Below are 16,786 nucleotides of genomic sequence, written 5' to 3'. Positions count from 1 at the left end.
TGCCAGTTTTAATGAATGAGGCTGGTGTAGGTCAGCTGGATGAAATAGTCTCAGAACGTATCAGGATATTATGGTAGAATGCTGTAAAGACAGTCTTACACCAAGGGAGGAATTTTTACACTGAAGATTACTGTTTGGTGTCAGGGCCATAGCCAAAGACTTTGACATATTTGCCTTCTGTCTTTGCCAAATGAGTACCAGCACAAAAAGCCAACCTTGAAGGTGATAGAGGCCAAATGCAAATAAGGGATGGTGCTTGATTTTCAGCAGTAGAGTTCCATAAATTTTGATTGCTCCTTATGTATTTACCCCCCATTTTGCTAATTCAAGCTTAGAAAAAGCTTACAGTTGCTATCAGAGAGCTAATTCCAGCTTCCTGGCAAAGTGACTCTTTCACTGTCTTCTCTCTAACTATAATTTGTTGAGTTTTGTGAAATGGGTTAAAAGACCACCACTGACACACTGACTGGAAAAATCTCAGTTTATTGCTTGTGTCACATATCTGTTTTCTTATATAATCTTTATTGATGGCCCAGGAGTACTATTCAAATTTGGGAAAAGCAAATCTCCCTTTCTTGATGTCTAATAGAAATTATAGCAGTATAAAAATCTCTGAAGCAGAAGTTGGGAAAATCCAGCAAATTTTCAAAATTTACAATAAGATCACTGTGAACATTGGCATAACACAGGCCAAATCATCCAGTACTGCTGAGCTTTTTCCATCTGGTCCAAAGTGTTGGAGGGGTGGACCGCACTGCTATTCCTAGAAAGAACTAATCATCTCTTGAGCATTATTTCATGTAGGTCTTTGCTTTCTTGGCCACCATTTCCACCTCTCTGCACCAAACCGAAACCTCTGTGCTCTATTATGCTTGGAGAAGCAGTGGCATTCCAGCTCAGAGGTGAATATCAATAAAAAAAACCAGCAGGCTGTCAACAACAGCTCCTAGACCACCCAACCACAGTCGAGTTGTCCACACGGACACACCCACAAACACAGACTTACACAATGAATCACCTGCAAAACATGCTGTGAGTGCACACGCTGTACCCTGCAAGAAAGGACACACACTAACACCGGCATGCTCTGACCTGAATCCATGTGATCGGATTCAGTTTTGTGTACTCTGTGGAGCTTTCATAGGTTTCAAGACGCTCGTGGCACGATAGGTCGAGTCTGTGACGTAACCATTCATGGCATCCCACGGGAGTCTTACACGTAAGTCTCCCGTTCACACCCAGACCAGGGTAGTGCTTTGAAGTTACTTTAGGCTGTCAGACGTCACGTGTTAACATGCTGCACACTGAACTTACAACTGGAGACAATTAAGCCCACAGTGGTGTGTGTGTTTTCTGAACTGACCTCCCATGGCCCTGGGAGACTCAGATTCCACCACATCTGGGAAGGCTGTTTCCCAACAAGGGTCAGAGGAATTTTTATGTAACAGCCACGCTTCTCCTGTGTTTTCAAAACACTGCGCACGTCCATGTGTTTGTGCGGCTGACCCATTTCAGTGGGAAGTGTCAAGCTGCTTCTGCTGCCATTGTCCGTTGCGTAACACTGCTACATTTAGCCAATGAATGCAAACAAACAGAGCGGAGGGACCAACTGGTCATTGGACCAAGCCAGACCTTTAAATCGTTCCTAGAAGGCACTTTACTTTGAAGTGGCGCTGGGTCTCTGGTTTAAATTGGGCTCTGATTTCTACAGTCGCACTGTACTTATTAGTAAAGAAAGGGGGAAATGATTAAAAACTGAACAAATCTTTGTTCTTTGTGTTTTGTCTTTTTACAGGTTCCAGATGCTTTCCTATATAACGCGTTAGAAACAGGAGATGTTGCAGTGAAAACAAAAGCTGGGATTAATTTAAAGCAACTTGAAACATTCAAAATTCACTAAAATTGTATGTGGATTAGGAATAAATGACAACTATACTGTTATGTTGAATGTTCGATGGCTCAAGTCTTTGAATAATACCCTTTGGACCTGAGGAAGTAATGCTCATCCTATTTTTGACTTCCTGTCAAAACCTGGTGAAGGACAGGCATTCAACAAATGGCTGGGAGTGTTTGAGGACTGACTTTAGTAATCTTTGGAGAGCAGAATTTACCGGATCTCCAACTGTCTGGGCTTTTTTTTCTAGCCAATCACCTCTTCCACAGTTCTGTTGTCTAATAACTACTAGCATCAGGGAAAGTGCACAACTGGAGGCTTGGTGCATCCATTAAACCAATATTTTGTAGTCCCCACAGTGATTTCCTGCCCGACATTTCTTTTCCTGGACTCTGCTAGAGCAGCTTTGCATGATTCCCAGTTAATAAGTTGATCCTCTGTTTGAAACGTACCATTTTATCTTCTTTCCCATCCTTTTAAACCAACTCTCTCCCGATTGGCTGCCTCTTGCAAACAGAAGCCCTTCACAGCAGGTGAGTGAGACTTATTTTTTCTTTTCTTTCTTTATTTTTGCATCTTACAGTTTGTGTCAAAATTGTCGCTTTTAGACTCACTGAGCTGAGGTTTCTTACTGTGCCGTGTACTATTTTGAGCTCTGATTGAAGATACTCTGCTCTGGCTGCTGTAAACGCCAGCCCAAAGACCACAACACACTGCTTGAAATGTTCAATCTGATAAGAATTGGAGTCTTTATGTTAATGACTACAACTGCTACAGAACTGCCTCAGATGTCAGACCAGTTCTGCCAAGTTCTGGGTATAAGCACTCCCATTTGATGATGAGGTGGTTTGATACTCCATATGTTTTTCCACTCTATCTTCTAATGTGGGTTTTGTAAACAAAGCCCTACATGGAGCCCACAATCTGTAACCAGCTTTTACCTTTGACCCATTTACAGAGCCCAGTTTCCTCTGAAAAGTTCATGGACATCCAAAATACACGTGGCGTTGGGCTCATGCACATATAGGCTCATGTTTGAGATTTTGTCGGCTGACGCAGCCTACACAGGGGGATGTCTGCTTGGAGCTACAGAAAAGCTTATTTCTACTGTCAGAAGTTCAGCTGTCAGACTGGCAGAGGCAGCGTCACCTTAAGCGTCCAGAAATGTCTGACCTTGAAACAAATGAATGCTGTAATGGAATAAGGGTTATCTCCAGCCAAATAAAGTGTCCTTCTCCTTGCTGAACCTACTTCTCCAAGCCTCCTTGTTATCTGCTGTCAACCCCAATATGTGTCCTCAGTCTGAAAGTAGATAAGGTGGAGGGCTAGGTTAACCTATGAGTGGGTGAAACCTGAGCTTGCAAATGGCCACTGGCTGATAGGTGCAAATAAAAGGAGGTGTTGAGGATAATCTAGCACAGCACAGACAATCTAATGCCTGTAAAAGAAGTTGTTGCTAGTATTGCTGGGAGCTGTGTAATTGCAGCTACCACTGCTGTGACTTATTTCAAGCTCTGTTGGTTTGGGATATGGGTTATTACTCACCCACTTAAGCCAACTATTGATGATGCTGACTGTTTAAGCCTTGCAATTGAACGGGAAAAGCACTTGAGAAGAAAAACAAGCTGCAGTTTGAGATGTGAAAGCTAGTAGGCAGACAGCCAGATTCTTGCTGTCTTTGTATAGAAAATTAAAACAGCTGACAGGTGACTCATTGAATCATTGATGTATTGTTACGTATAAAATAGACCTATACCTACAACCTTATTAGCCAGTAGTTCTTCATCAGTTGCTGTCTTCTCAAGCACATCATCTGAAGCCTGGCAAAACGGACTCTCTGGTGATCTTTCAAACTCTCCACACAAAGTAAATGCGCCACTGCACTGATGGGATGTACTCAAAGAAGAATGACCACGGCAGCTTAACACAGCATACTCCAGCCCCACCATGACCTTGATAAGGATAAGCAGAAGAGAATGAGTGGATAGATGTCTTATTATTACTGACCTCCTTGTTTAGCTTTATGTACAGTTTTCAGAAAGGTGGTGCCCCTAGTGAAAGATCTGTCAACCAGGCCGAGCATCTGCATCCAAGCCTTACCTCACCAAGCACAAGAAGGAAGAAGGAACTTCAGCACACCACGACATTTTGGACAATTTCATGCTTCCAACTTTGTGGGAATAGTTTAGGGATGGCCCCTTCCTGTTCCAACATGACTGTGGACCAGTGCACAAAGCAAGGTCCATAAAGACATGGATGAGCGAGATTGGAGGAACTTGAATATCCTGCAAAGAATCCTGACCTGTACCAGACAGAACACCTTTGGGAGGAGTTAGCGTGGAGACTCCGGGCTATCAGTGTCTGACCTCATAGATGTGCCTGTGAAGAATGGTCAAAATTTCCCATAAACTCTCCTAAACGTTGAGGAAAGCCTTCCCAGAAGAGTTAAAGCTGTTATAGCTGCAAATGGATTAAGAATGGGATGTCACTAAAGTTCATATGTGTGTGAAGGCAGACAAGTGAATACTATTGGCAATCTAGTGTTGCTAGTCTCATACTGTAATCCTTGTTTTCCACTTTTGATGCTACCGTTCTGACCCAAATCAGTCCATGACATTCTTCTTCCACCACACCACCCTGCCCTCACTCTCTTCCTCACATCCTTTAGGCTTTGTCCATTTCACTGCACAGTGAAAGTCACGTACTTAAACTTCTCCTTCTTCACCACCTCTGCTCCTCGTATCCTAACCCATCCACTGTCCTCTCTCTCATTCACAAACGTATTCTACCTCAGATCTGCTGAATTTCATTGCTCCACTCTTCTTTCCAAAGCATACCTCTGCCTCTCCAAGTTCCCCTCAGCCTGCTCTGTCAGTACAGATCACCATGTGCTCTTCAGATATAGTCCACAGAGAGTCTGAGCTCGTCCATCAGTGTGTCCATTGCCGTTGCCAACAGGGGAGCCCAGGCTGTCAAATTCGCTCGATTTCGCATGTAAGATATGACTCCAAGCAACACTAACAGTGAACAGCCTTGGAAACAGCTCATTTGATTTAGGTGCAGAATGCTTATCTGTCCCCCTTTTTCAGTGCTTACATGTCAATAAGGTTTAAGGTAATATTTGCCATGCTAACACTTGCATGTTGTTTAACAGAGCTTCTACGTTGCTAGAGACCTTTCCCTATTGCATAGGTGGTCAAATATGAACTTTCATGCTCGTTAGAACTGCACAAGCTCTATTTTTGCCTTTATATACTTTATTTCATGCATGTTTGCAGGTTTCAATAAACACTTCACTTATTTCCTATTTTCCAAACAAAATATAGAGAGATAGGAGGAAGCTCCAGGCTTTTGCACAACACTGTATGTTGCTAAAATCAAAACCACCCCCAAAAAACTTAATGGTGACTCCATTTTTCATATACAGTTTCCACCATATGTAAAATTTTTTCTGGGGCTGCCACTGGCTCATACATTGAAGTCCTCCTTCTGCTCGGAGGGTTACAGCCAGGTCTTGAACACACTGCAAAAATAGTCAGCTTTTACAGACATTTCGAGTTTTCCGAAGAGACAATAAAGGAAAAAAGGGGTATTTTTTGCAGTGTGTTCTAGTGAACAGGGCGAGGAGAGAGGAGGAGGAGGAGGCTGTCCTTCGCTGGCGTGTCTCTGCGTGCATGTGAGAGAGAGCAAGAGGAGTCAGCTGGTCGAAAAGTGCGGAGTGAGCGGTGCATGCATGCGTGTGTTTGGATGTGTGCGAGCGCGGGTGAGCGAGCGTTACGTGTGTGAGCGTTGTACGTGTGCAAGGAAAGCACCTCGGGGTGGGGTGGGGAGGGGGGAACAAGGTGAAGACAACAGAGTGGAGCCTGGGGGGGTGGAGGTGAGGGGGGGAAAGCAGTTTGTGTGGACATCCAGACGAGGATAGCCGGAGCGCACCGGGTGCTTCTCCGTCCTGGACACGATTTTGCCTTTTCATTACCGTAAGCGCTTTGCATATTTGTTTGGGAACTAATATCTCTCATCAGGACTGCATATTGTTAAACTCAGTATCAGCCGGTCTATACATGCTTACTGGTCATGCGCCGGGACGCAAAGGAGCTTTAGCGATGCTTTAAACTCAATTTATGAGCGACCTTATTGGTAGAAAAAAAAAGTATTTAATGACAGTTATTGCTGTGCTGTGAGATGCAAAGTCATTATGTAACTCTTTAAATTTGTCAGGCTACTTAAAGTGATCGCATTCTTCGCTTTTATGGAGATCACTGTAAAGTTATAATATATTTATTTTGTAATAGAAACACGCATTGGCTGTAGTGGTGATAGTGAAGGAGGGGGTTCAGTCTTTCAGCTAAGAGCTGTCATATCACCTCATAACACAGTCAGACTCAGATGCTCCATCAGTGCCTAGAGCTGTTGCATCTCCTCCCTCTTCCATTAATTCTGATTATGAATTGGGACAAGAGTTATCTGAAGCATCAGCGTGGTAGGGAGCTGCTTTATCAGAGAGCATAAGCTGGGTGTGTGTGTGTGTGTGTGTGTTAATGGACTGTCATAAAGCTCCAAGCTGTGCCTTAGTGTAGGTTCAATCTTTGTATGCTGCTAAACGTCCTTCCTTCCTACCTTATGCGCAAAGTAGACTTCATGTCTGTTTGGGGCTCAGGTAATATTAAGAAGTTATGTGAATGTGTGCTGTTCATAAGACCACAGACCTAGTGTGTAGCTAAAAATCTGAATCCTTATGCACTTGGAAAGATGTGGTAGTAGTAGTGGGCGTGTTAAACACACTCTCACACGTGTGGCATTATTAAGTTGCTCCCTGCTCCGTTTAATTTCTCCAGATCTCCCCATATGACCAGCAAAGCTGAATTGTTCCCTCTCTCCACAGGAGGAGTCACAAATGTCAGCAAATGTCAAGCACACAGAGCTTTGTCTTTGGCACTTATTAGTTTGCACGTACGACGCCGGCACTTGCCCTTTTGGCCGGGACTTTGATTGCTGCGAGCAGCCTGTGCAATAACATGTAATATATTAAGAAAAAAAAGTGTGCAGTTATCAGGCACGCAGAGGCTGCACTGCAACGTATGTCCAAATTTGCACGCGCATACACATTAAGGCACACATCCTCTGACAGAAGAGCAAACCTAAAGATAGCAGAGCCCCAGTGGAAACAGTAATTAGTGGGGTGAAGAGAGAGGGAGGAGAGGAGAGAGGAGGAGGAGGATATTGTTTGAACCATCTGATATCTGTTATATAATGACCTGTACAATGGAGACATGCTGGGAGAGAAAGTGAAGAGGAATCGTCAAAGAGTGAGAGGAGCTATTTAGTGAGAGAGAGAGAGGCAGCGCTCTGTGTGTGTGTGTGTGTGTGTGTGTGTGTGTGTGTGTGTGTGTGTGTGTGTGTTTTCAACAGATTGGGTTTGCTGAACCTTTGTTGGAAACGGTATCAGTTGCAGCAGTTCCCTAAAAATGTGTATGTGGGCTGCATAACATCATTTCTCTCTTTGAGGAAGCTTATTATTTTTCCTCGAGCTCACAGATGAATCCAGTCTGTGAGCTGGGCATCTCTAATATGTTATTGCAGCTCTCCGTGAAATTGGACAGGCAGATAGGAGTTACAGAGGATCAGCGATTAGATTTCATCTGTGATCTGGGACTTCCACCAGCGGGCGAGGATAGGAATCACGAGCTAAGACGATGAAACAAGTTTAAGACAGAAATCTGATTCCAAAGTGACATTACACGGGGCTTATAATGAGCCCGTTTATCTTCATATGAATGTGACTGCAAGGAGTTTTTGGTATGTAAATGCAAATAAGAGTTTTTTCTTTTTAAATGCTGCAGAAAAATAAACAGAAGACTAAGTGCTGAACAGCTTGAGATGGATTTGTGTGTGTGTGTGTGTGTGTCTGTGCGCGTGAGTCCTCTTTCCAAACACACACATGCACACAACTTCCCGCTGCTTACTCACAGCAGATAATGCAGTGGAAATAGACGACTCCTATTTCAAGTTGTGCACCCCCCCACCCCCCACACACACTCTTCTTTCCTTCCCCGTCATTCTGCAGGTGGTGGAGAGTGGTCATGTGTTGCTCGCTCGGAGAGGAGAAATTCTTATGTAGTTCTAAGCCACTGGCTTTGTGAAGGAACTGTGTGTGTGTGTGTGTGTGTGTGTGTGTGTGTGTGTGTGTGTGCGTGCGTATTGTATACAATGACTGTGTTTACACTGGATTTAGTGTGCTCATGTTCAACCATGCATGCACACTAAGTCGCACAGACGAGCTTTGTTTGCTGTTTAGGTGAGAAGGAGGTGCAGGACTTTTGTCTTTAGAAAATTGATACCAGTTGTCCAAAGTTGTTGCATAATGTATAGCACAAATCCCCACATCCACCTTTAGTACTTAGTGAGATTTGTTAATTAAAACTTAATTTTAACCCTGTGTTTTTTTTCTTAATCAGTCTTTAATTTTTTCTGTCATTTTAGTGCTGTTCTTCTTTCAGTCTGTTTCTTTTTTATGCAGGGTGCTGGGGAGACCAGAGGGTTATTCCCTGCAGAGGGAACGCTGAAAGAACATCATGGCATTAGCGGGATGCCCTGACTACTTCTTACGTCATTCGAACTACCAGGTAAACATTTTATGTGCCAGCTGTATGTGGGCTTGTTGGTAGAACGTGAATCAAAGTAACGTTAAACTGGAGTTAGTTTTTATGTAACAGAGAATCAACTTTAGGACTAAGTGACACTTGCTGGTTGATGAAGAATTGCTGTATGTTCCATACTTAATTTTTGTGTCATTTTAGACAAATTTTGGTATAATCTTTGACCAAACAAAAATTATTTTATTCTACTTTTATGAGTTTGTCTGTTTGACATTGTGCACATTTACCTCCATGCTTTTAGAAGATGGTGCTGTCCTGTGTGCATGCTAACACTAAAGGCCTCGGTATACCAGTTACGTTGGTTGTTTTGTGCAGTGGGCACTAGTGGACATTGCTTACCTAGCGCACTGGTTGGTGGCTAATGTTGGTTGGTAGCTAACTTTGGTTGGTCGCTTTGTGCACTAGGCAACATCACCTAACAGTCACTTATATTTATTCCCTTTTTTAAGGCCTTGGCCACTGCTGCGATACAATAAGTGTTGCAACTAAGACAATACTGCCACATCAGCGCTGTTATAGGAAGAAAAGTCGAAGCCGGAAAAAAAAACTTGCCAAGTGGTTTTTTTACAAAGTTTTTCCCACGTCTCATGTTTTTAAATTGTTGTAATAGCGCCCTCTGTATAATCGCTGACTATTAAAATGGCCGACTTCCTAGAAAGCTAGCCACCTTTGACTGCACTCTGGTGCTGAGTGTTTAGCATAACCAGCGTAACAATGAGCAGAGCTTTTTTTGTGGAAACCAGCTGCTGTTCTGAATATGTCAACTGATAACCAAGATAAACCTTAACAGATGAAACCACCAAAATATTGATTATGAGGCAAGACCAAGGTTTAAGTTTAGCCGTGGGCTAAAGTTTGCTTGCCTCAAAGTGAGCGAATCCCAGCTTAGTTTGGTGAAATATGGCATCTGTGCAACACGACAGACCTGGTTCCACTGTCCAGCTCCTGCAGAATGAGCCCTTTGTTTCTCAGCTTGGATTTTCTCCTCTCCAACCCTCCAGTAACCTAAAGAATTTGGCTAAAGAGCGTCGTGGAGGTCTATAAATAGAGTACTAAGGAAACAACAATAACAAGTTTGGGCTTTGTTGTGTGACAGGCCTAAAAGCACTGGATTGATGGTATGATGTCTTGCTGGGACCCATGGAATGATGGAGGTGACATAGTCTCAGCTGTCTTTTTTTTTTTCTCTTAGTGGAGGGACAAAAATCCTGCTCACCCAAACTGTGGGACTGCTGAGCCCCTGCTGAGCTGACATTAAGTTGGACTGGTTCACGTTAGCTTCCAGGAAAGAGTTTTGCCCCAGTAAGGCTGCAGTGAATAGTGAATTGAATCCCCATCGAAAAACAACATTCCTCCACCCTGCATGTAGCAGAGAAAAACCAGAGTTTGATAATTTGATGGAGAGAAGTGGGTTACAATATTGCTCTGTTTGTGTTTGTGTTGGTCTGTGTGTGTGTTGTTCATGTAAAGCTTGCCAGTTGTCATGAAACAGCATGGCACACATGGAGTCCCTGCGCGGCAATGACTTTATGCTTGGTGTTTAGAGATAAGGAGCAAATAAACCCCTTTTCTCTGTACTTACATAACGCTATACATAATGGTGGTCATGTTTGGGAATTTGGGCAGCATTCCAAGTCCTATGTGTGTTCCTGTGTCTCGCTCTCTTACTGAGAGCGTTGGACCTGTGCCAGGGAGGTCTCAGATTAAACGGGCAGCGACTCTTGCTTTCCCTTTTTTTCTTATGAATGTGTTTGTAAATGTGCACGCACGAGCTCTCCACAGACCAAGAGACCACTGTCCACAGTCTCAAAGCTCTGCTGAGTTATGACTTTAACCGCTAAGAGCGGAAAGAATGAAGAGTTTAACCTCTGCTCCTCTCCTTCAGCGTCAGCATTGATACCATTTGTTCCTTAACATGTCTGTTCTGCCTGACAGTTTGTGTCTCTATATTCTCAGAGGTCAGGTAAGTGGTTATGTGTGAGCATGGTGACGGGCACGCTCCGTTGTGTTTGTGCTTTCGAGGAAGCGCAGCCTTTAAAGCACTTTGTTGAATTCCCTTGATGTCAGTGCTTTGGGCAATGGAGTGAAAGGGGAGCTGGCTATTTATGAAGGAGATGTCGAGAGAAGTTACAGGATGTCTGTCCAAAAGCAACCCCAGTATGTCAAGCTGATGGAAACTGTAGAGCCACAGCATTCGTTCAGTGAGATATAGCTTAGATGCTCCAAAACCCACGACAAGAAATCACTCAAATCTTGGAAAATTGCTCTTCAATATTTAATGCTAGTTTCTGGTCCAAAGACATTCTGGAAATCAGCGTAATGCGACAGCGAGACGGAGAATCAAAGCGTCATTTTGAGAAAAAGAATTTGCAGCCAACACCGCGGAGCAAAATCTCTCTTTGCTACCTCCAACGTAGCAAATCTTTCAAAGATGGTTTTAGCACAGATTTTTCTTAATGCATCTAGAAGTATTTTGGCTAAATCTGATGAGACTGTATGCTTTATCAAAGATACAAAAGCTTCCCATCAGTAGACCGGAAGTATTTATAGTGGCACCATTAACAAATTATAACTTTCCGTTAAGAACTAAAGTCAACTTCTAGTCTTAGGCTCTGCATCCACACACAGAAATTGCAGGTATTGCCCCACAAAAAGACAAAAGATGTGCTTCTACTGCACATAAAACAAAGATGAACATCGTCTACAGTGGCTTCGGTGTTTACTTCTGTATGACACGGTGCTGTGTTGTTGTTGATCCTTTGAGAAAAGCTGTCATTTCAGGGTCATGATGAGAGATACAGTGCTGTGAATAAGCATCTGACACCATTCATTTCTTTATATTTTGCTTCCAATGAGACAGATTTTCTTTTAATATGTTAAAAAGGTTTTGAGCAATAGTTCTCTAGGCTTTCAAAGTTTTCTTTGGACATTGGCTGCTTTTTCATTAATTTTCAGTCCATTTCAGATTATTTTATATGTGTCAAATTCAAACATAAAAAGTAATCTAACTCAGACAACGTAGCAGCTGTTCACCAAAATCTCATCAGAAATGACCTCGGTGACTATCAGTGGGGAGAAAAGCTACCTGTTAAACACGGTGGAGGCACAGTAATGGGTTTGGGGCTGCATTTCAGTCAGCTGTGTTGAGGATGTTAGCCAAATTAGTGGAGTTATAAACGCAGAAAGGTAATATGCAAAACCATCAGTATCAGTCATGGACTAGCCCAAATCTCAACATTACTGAAGAAGTGTCGGCTCATCGGGACAGAAAGCATAGTTCATGAAGAACTATTCCTGAAGACTAGTTAAAGAAATGACTATAAAGCTTTCCTAAGAGGGTTCAGACTATGTTGAAGAATGAATGCAGTCATACCAAATACTGACTCAAGACTTTTGCACAGTACTGTATAATAACCTTTGGTCCTCCATGTCCCCTGATCAGACTTCTGCATGCATCTGCCCATAAATGCAAAGCCACAATGCTAAAAAGGCTCCATAACTGTAATAAACTTCTATGGAAAAATACTAAGATGAACATTCAAAGTAATTCAGTGTAAATGAGATTTGTTAAACGATGCTGTGTGTTGTGAAACAGAAAACACACGACTGCAGGAATGACTCACAAGCCGTAAAACTACAAGAAGAAAGCCTCTCTTCATGTACTGTGCCACTCAGTATGCCCTTAAGACTAGTTATATGAAGAATGCTGTTTTGTTGGCTATAACTGTTGTGCAAAACAGTCCACATCTGGTAAATGATTTTAGCGGGAAATCAGTGCCTCTTTCTAAGAAACGGGGTCATGTCTTTCAAAATTGGCTTTTTCTACCCATATAACCACCCAGGTGATGGCTGATGTAGCATCAGTACTCGATTTAGAGTTCATGGTGAGTTTTTTATGGGGAATGTGGCCATTAAAGCTGACCCTTTTACTGCAAGAGCGCTGCAAAGGAAAGGGTAATTTTCCCTACGTTTACTTGTAGCTATATGTTAACACTGCTGCTACTGATAGCTGTTTAAAGATCTGGAACATCGTCCTGCCTCCAATTCCAAACAGTGTATACCCTTGTGCCTGGGAAAGCCCAGACTCTGAACAGTGCCGAGAGAAGATTGATTAGTATGATTACTGTGAGTAAATCACTTGATCACTTGATATCATCAGATTAAAAACATTCACTTATAAATTCTCTGTGTACTTTTTCCAGCTTTCCAATTTAGCTTTAGGTATCAGGTTTTGCTATTTATGGAGATATTCTGTCTTTATAGCTGTGGTGATAAAGTTTTTCCATGTGTCTTAAAGGAGTAGCATCCCTGATTTGCTTTTGTGTTTGGGGTTTGGTGTGAAAATTAAGATTAGGTCTATTAAGTTAGGTTACAGCTAGCACTTAGCTTAGCACAAATACTGAGTTAAAGAGGTGGTCTGGCTGAAAATTTACCTACCAGTGTTTATAAAGGATAATAAATAATATTTTCATAATGTTTTCTTAAGATATATATAAAAACTAAGGCGGATATCCACATAGTTTTGGAAGCTTTTACTTTCGCTGTGCTAACATAGCCTAGCTTGCCACTAGACTATTTATTTTGGAAGCTTTTAAAGAAAGAGCCACAAGTAGATTTGCTAGTAGTTAAGATGCAAATAAAAGGTCATCTCAGCTAATTTGGTAAAAGTCTCACTCTCTGTAGATTTGGAGTAATGCCTGGTGTTGTGCAGTATGTATGTATTTGATATATATGTGTGTGTATATATATGGGTGTTTAGCAGCTTGTAAGTTGTTCTGCCTCAGCCTTAGCTGTAGCCTGGCCTGCAGACTTTCTCTTTCAGCCCACAGGCCCTGCAGCCAAGTTGCCTTCCTTGGAAAGCTTTTGGCCGCTGCTGCTTCTCAGAGCTATAAATCTTACTCTGGGCATTTATGGATGTTTTCGAAGCACCGGGGGGAGCTGCGAGTGTGTGTGTACGTGCATGCACGCGGACTGAGACCTCTGGCCACGAGCAGTTCCTGGAAGCAGCGCTTCCGCGTTCTTCTTTTTCCTGGAAAAGAGAAGATTGAAAATTTCATTGGCTTTTTTCCCTCTCTTTCTCCTCTGCAGCTTTCTTGCCTTGAGGCTGCTTCAAATTAGACAATGTGTGAAGAACTTGGCAGGATGTGTGCGTGTATCTCCAGACGTGTGAGATTGTATAAGTGGGCTGGGACTGGTGTTTTGGGGTTTTTTGTTCTAAAAATTATTGAATTGATTGATAATCTTTTTTTCATGAAATACATAAAGGTTTTCATTAATTAGTGAGTTTCACAAGTTTAAAATAAAGCTCAGTATATCTGAAACAGGGAGAGTGTGCATAAAGGAAAGGTCAGAGGGTCACCGGGCTCTGAATGTATGACTTGACATTCCTCGACAGCAGAGGCCTGAACCCACCCTTTTGCCTGACCATTTGAACTCTGTGAAAATGACACGCTGTCTTCCCGTTTTACTAAAATATCTGACATCTTAAACACATTGCATGAGGCTTTTTTTTAACCACATGGTCAAAATCGTTCTTTTTTTATATGTTTTTTTATGTCCTTTACTTTTTTTTGACAGGAAAGGATGGACCGCACTTCCACTCGCAGGCCTGACGAGCTTATTGTTCCTGGCTTTCAGCGCTCAGCCAGTCAGAATTTGCCACATCACCATGGTAACTCTTCTCTCTTCTCCTTCTTGAACCTATGTCGGATTTATTCAAGAAAATTGGAAAATTTAGGTTGGATTATAATAACTGTGGTTATTACCGTTGGTCTTTTCTGGTATGTCCTGAGAGATTAATTAAATCCTTCCATCTATATTTCTTAGTCATTTCCTTTCTTCATACCTTTCTTTATGGGATCAAAACCAGTTTATTGGCCCTTTTAACACTCTTCCTGTCTTCCTAGAAATCCCCCCTCCTCCTGCTCTATTGCCATCTCCATCTAGGACACTGTCTCCCTCCATCACTACATGCTATGCTCTCCAGATGGAGAGGTTATTGACAAATTTTAAACTCCCCCCTCCCTCTACTGCTGCTCGGCACTATTTTGAACCCTTCCCTTCCCCACGGTGCCTCAGTATTAAATCTGCCCCCATTATATTTCCAGAAATCCCATCACCCTTCCAGGAAAATCTTGGGAATTCTTCTTGGCTAGTGGTTATCCTGTGGATTAGCTTTTTTTTTCTTTTGGTTTGGTGATTTATTGGACTGGCTTCACTTCTGCTGCTTGTTGGTCATGCTCGTGTAAGTGCATTGTAAACATGGTTTCACATTAAGTGAATGGGTGCTTACGTAGGTCTATAGGTCAAACAGTTCAGGGCAGAAGGGAGTTCATAGAAAGTAAGCCATAGGTCTGTGGGTCAGGGTTGTAGATAGTAGGAGGTCAGCAGGTTCATACTCTATTCCAGGCAGTGACGCCACTGGAGTGATCAGACGTTTGCTACTATCAACCACTATACAGTAAAACAAAACTTCCAGAATCTTTTCTTGTTGTCAATGATAGCTTGCAAAGCGTAACTGCTGCAATTAAATATGGGGTCAAGATCATGCAAATGTAAATGCATTGGCACAACAGACACAAGAATCTCTCAGTCTGTGCATAACTTTTTATAGAAACCTAACAAACCAACAAGGAACAAGTCTCCACAAGGAACCATTGAAATTATGCTGCTACTTTCTGTAGCTTTTCTTTGTCTTTTTAAGTTAAACATTTACCAAGTTGAATTCTTAAGTGCAACAATAAAAATAAAGCAAAACTGGCCTGCAAAAATTTATAAGCGATGGTCATGGCCAATAACCAGTATATGCATCCATTTACCAAACCCCGCTGATAACATGCAGATAAACAGTCAGCCCCACAGATATGTAATATATGATCATATACTTTGTACACAAAATAATAGACTGTTCAAACAAATTAAAGAATCACTTCGGTTTCTTTACAGTGAAAAGTACACAGTGCCAATTCTGGTATTCTATGGCAAATCAATCAGGCTCCTCGGTGCTGGGCAGTGAGCACAGGGTCCACTAGGACTCTCAGGTCACCCTCATGAAGTCAGTTTCTGATTGTTTGGTCAGAGACAGTCACACCAGTGACCTGCTGGAGGTCATTCTGTAGCTCTCCCAGTGTTTATCCTGGTCCTCCTTCCAAAAAGGAACAGATACCGGTCCTCCTGATAGTTTAAGGGCCTTTGACGGCCCTGTCCAGTTCTCCCAGAGTAACTGCTTATCTCCTGGAATCTCCTCCATGCTCTTGAGACTGTACTCTGACACACAGCAAACTCCTGGCAATGGTTTGTGTTGATGTGCCATCCTGGATAAACTGGACTACCTGTGCATTCTCTCTACGCTCCACGTATCGCCTCATGCTACCAGTAATGACGCTGACCGTAGCCAAATACAAAACTAGTGAAAACAAGTCAGAAAGGATGCGGAGGGAAAAAATGTCAGTGGCCTCCACCTGTAAAACCATTCCTGATTTAAAACCACTGAAACTGATTAACGACTCCCTCTGCTACTTAACTGACCGAATCAGTGTCCCAGAAGTTTAACTAATTTGATGCTATACTCTGATTAAAAAATGTGTCTTTGTTTTTTCAGCAGTGTACTTATCTCTCTTGATATCTGTCTATATAATTCACAGGGCTCTATGCAATACTAGAAAAACTAAGTACATGATTTAGGAGCTTGCAGAACCACCTTTAGTAGTAATAACTTGAAGTAATCATTTTCCGTAAGACTTGCTAGAGACTATCAGTCTCTTACATTATCATTCCAACTTTGCATCAATTCACTGAGGCTTGCAGGCATTCGTTTGTGCACAGTTCTCTTGAGGTCCCACCACTATTCTGCTGTAGGTTCCAGTTTCCAGCCAGCTTTAGCTGTTGGTCAAATAGCCTCACATTTGTCACTAGAATACTTTGGTATAGAGAGGAGGTGTCCAGGTCCTGTAGGTGCCAAACAAACCCAAATCATCACACTTCCATCACCGTGCTTGACAGTTTGGTGTGAGGTATTTGTGCTGTATGCTCTCTATCCTGTGTTATTCCAAATATGGTTCTAGAAGTCGTGGTTTGTTCAGATGAAAGTATGCAAACGCAAGCTGTGCTGCCGTGTTCTCTTTAGAGAGAAGAGCCTTTCTCCTGGAATCCATTCCAAATAAATCATACTTGTTTAGTCTTCCTCTAATTGTACTTTAATCATGAACTTTAACATTTAACATGTCAAATGAAGTCT

General features: G+C 42.3%; 1 protein-coding gene across 5 annotated transcripts in view; it reads left to right on the top strand.

Annotated features, from left to right (window-relative positions):
- Window positions 1-1,635: 1,635 nt before the first annotated feature.
- The window catches only part of LOC116313416 (growth factor receptor-bound protein 10-like), a 52,929-nt gene continuing 37,778 nt past the window's right edge, over window positions 1,636-16,786 (top strand). Inside the window, exons 1-4 of one of the 5 annotated variants that reach the window (XM_031731128.2) lie at window positions 1,636-2,427; window positions 4,727-4,888; window positions 8,412-8,517; window positions 14,128-14,221. In XM_031731128.2, the coding sequence (XP_031586988.1) occupies window positions 8,467-8,517; window positions 14,128-14,221 (145 nt within the window). In that variant the 5' untranslated portion in view covers window positions 1,636-2,427; window positions 4,727-4,888; window positions 8,412-8,466. Of the gene's footprint in view, window positions 2,428-4,726; window positions 4,889-5,760; window positions 5,872-5,916; window positions 7,691-7,740; window positions 8,190-8,411; window positions 8,518-14,127; window positions 14,222-16,786 lie in introns of those variants that run through there. The other 4 variants (XM_039605743.1, XM_031731120.2, XM_039605742.1 and 1 more) reach the window with 4 other exon arrangements.

This window comes from Oreochromis aureus, linkage group 22 (genome assembly GCF_013358895.1).
Source record: "Oreochromis aureus strain Israel breed Guangdong linkage group 22, ZZ_aureus, whole genome shotgun sequence".
In the NCBI taxonomy this organism is placed as follows: Eukaryota; Metazoa; Chordata; class Actinopteri; order Cichliformes; family Cichlidae; genus Oreochromis; species Oreochromis aureus.
Note: the sequence above shows the minus strand (reverse complement) of the source record. Positions and strands in the feature narration are given on the sequence as shown.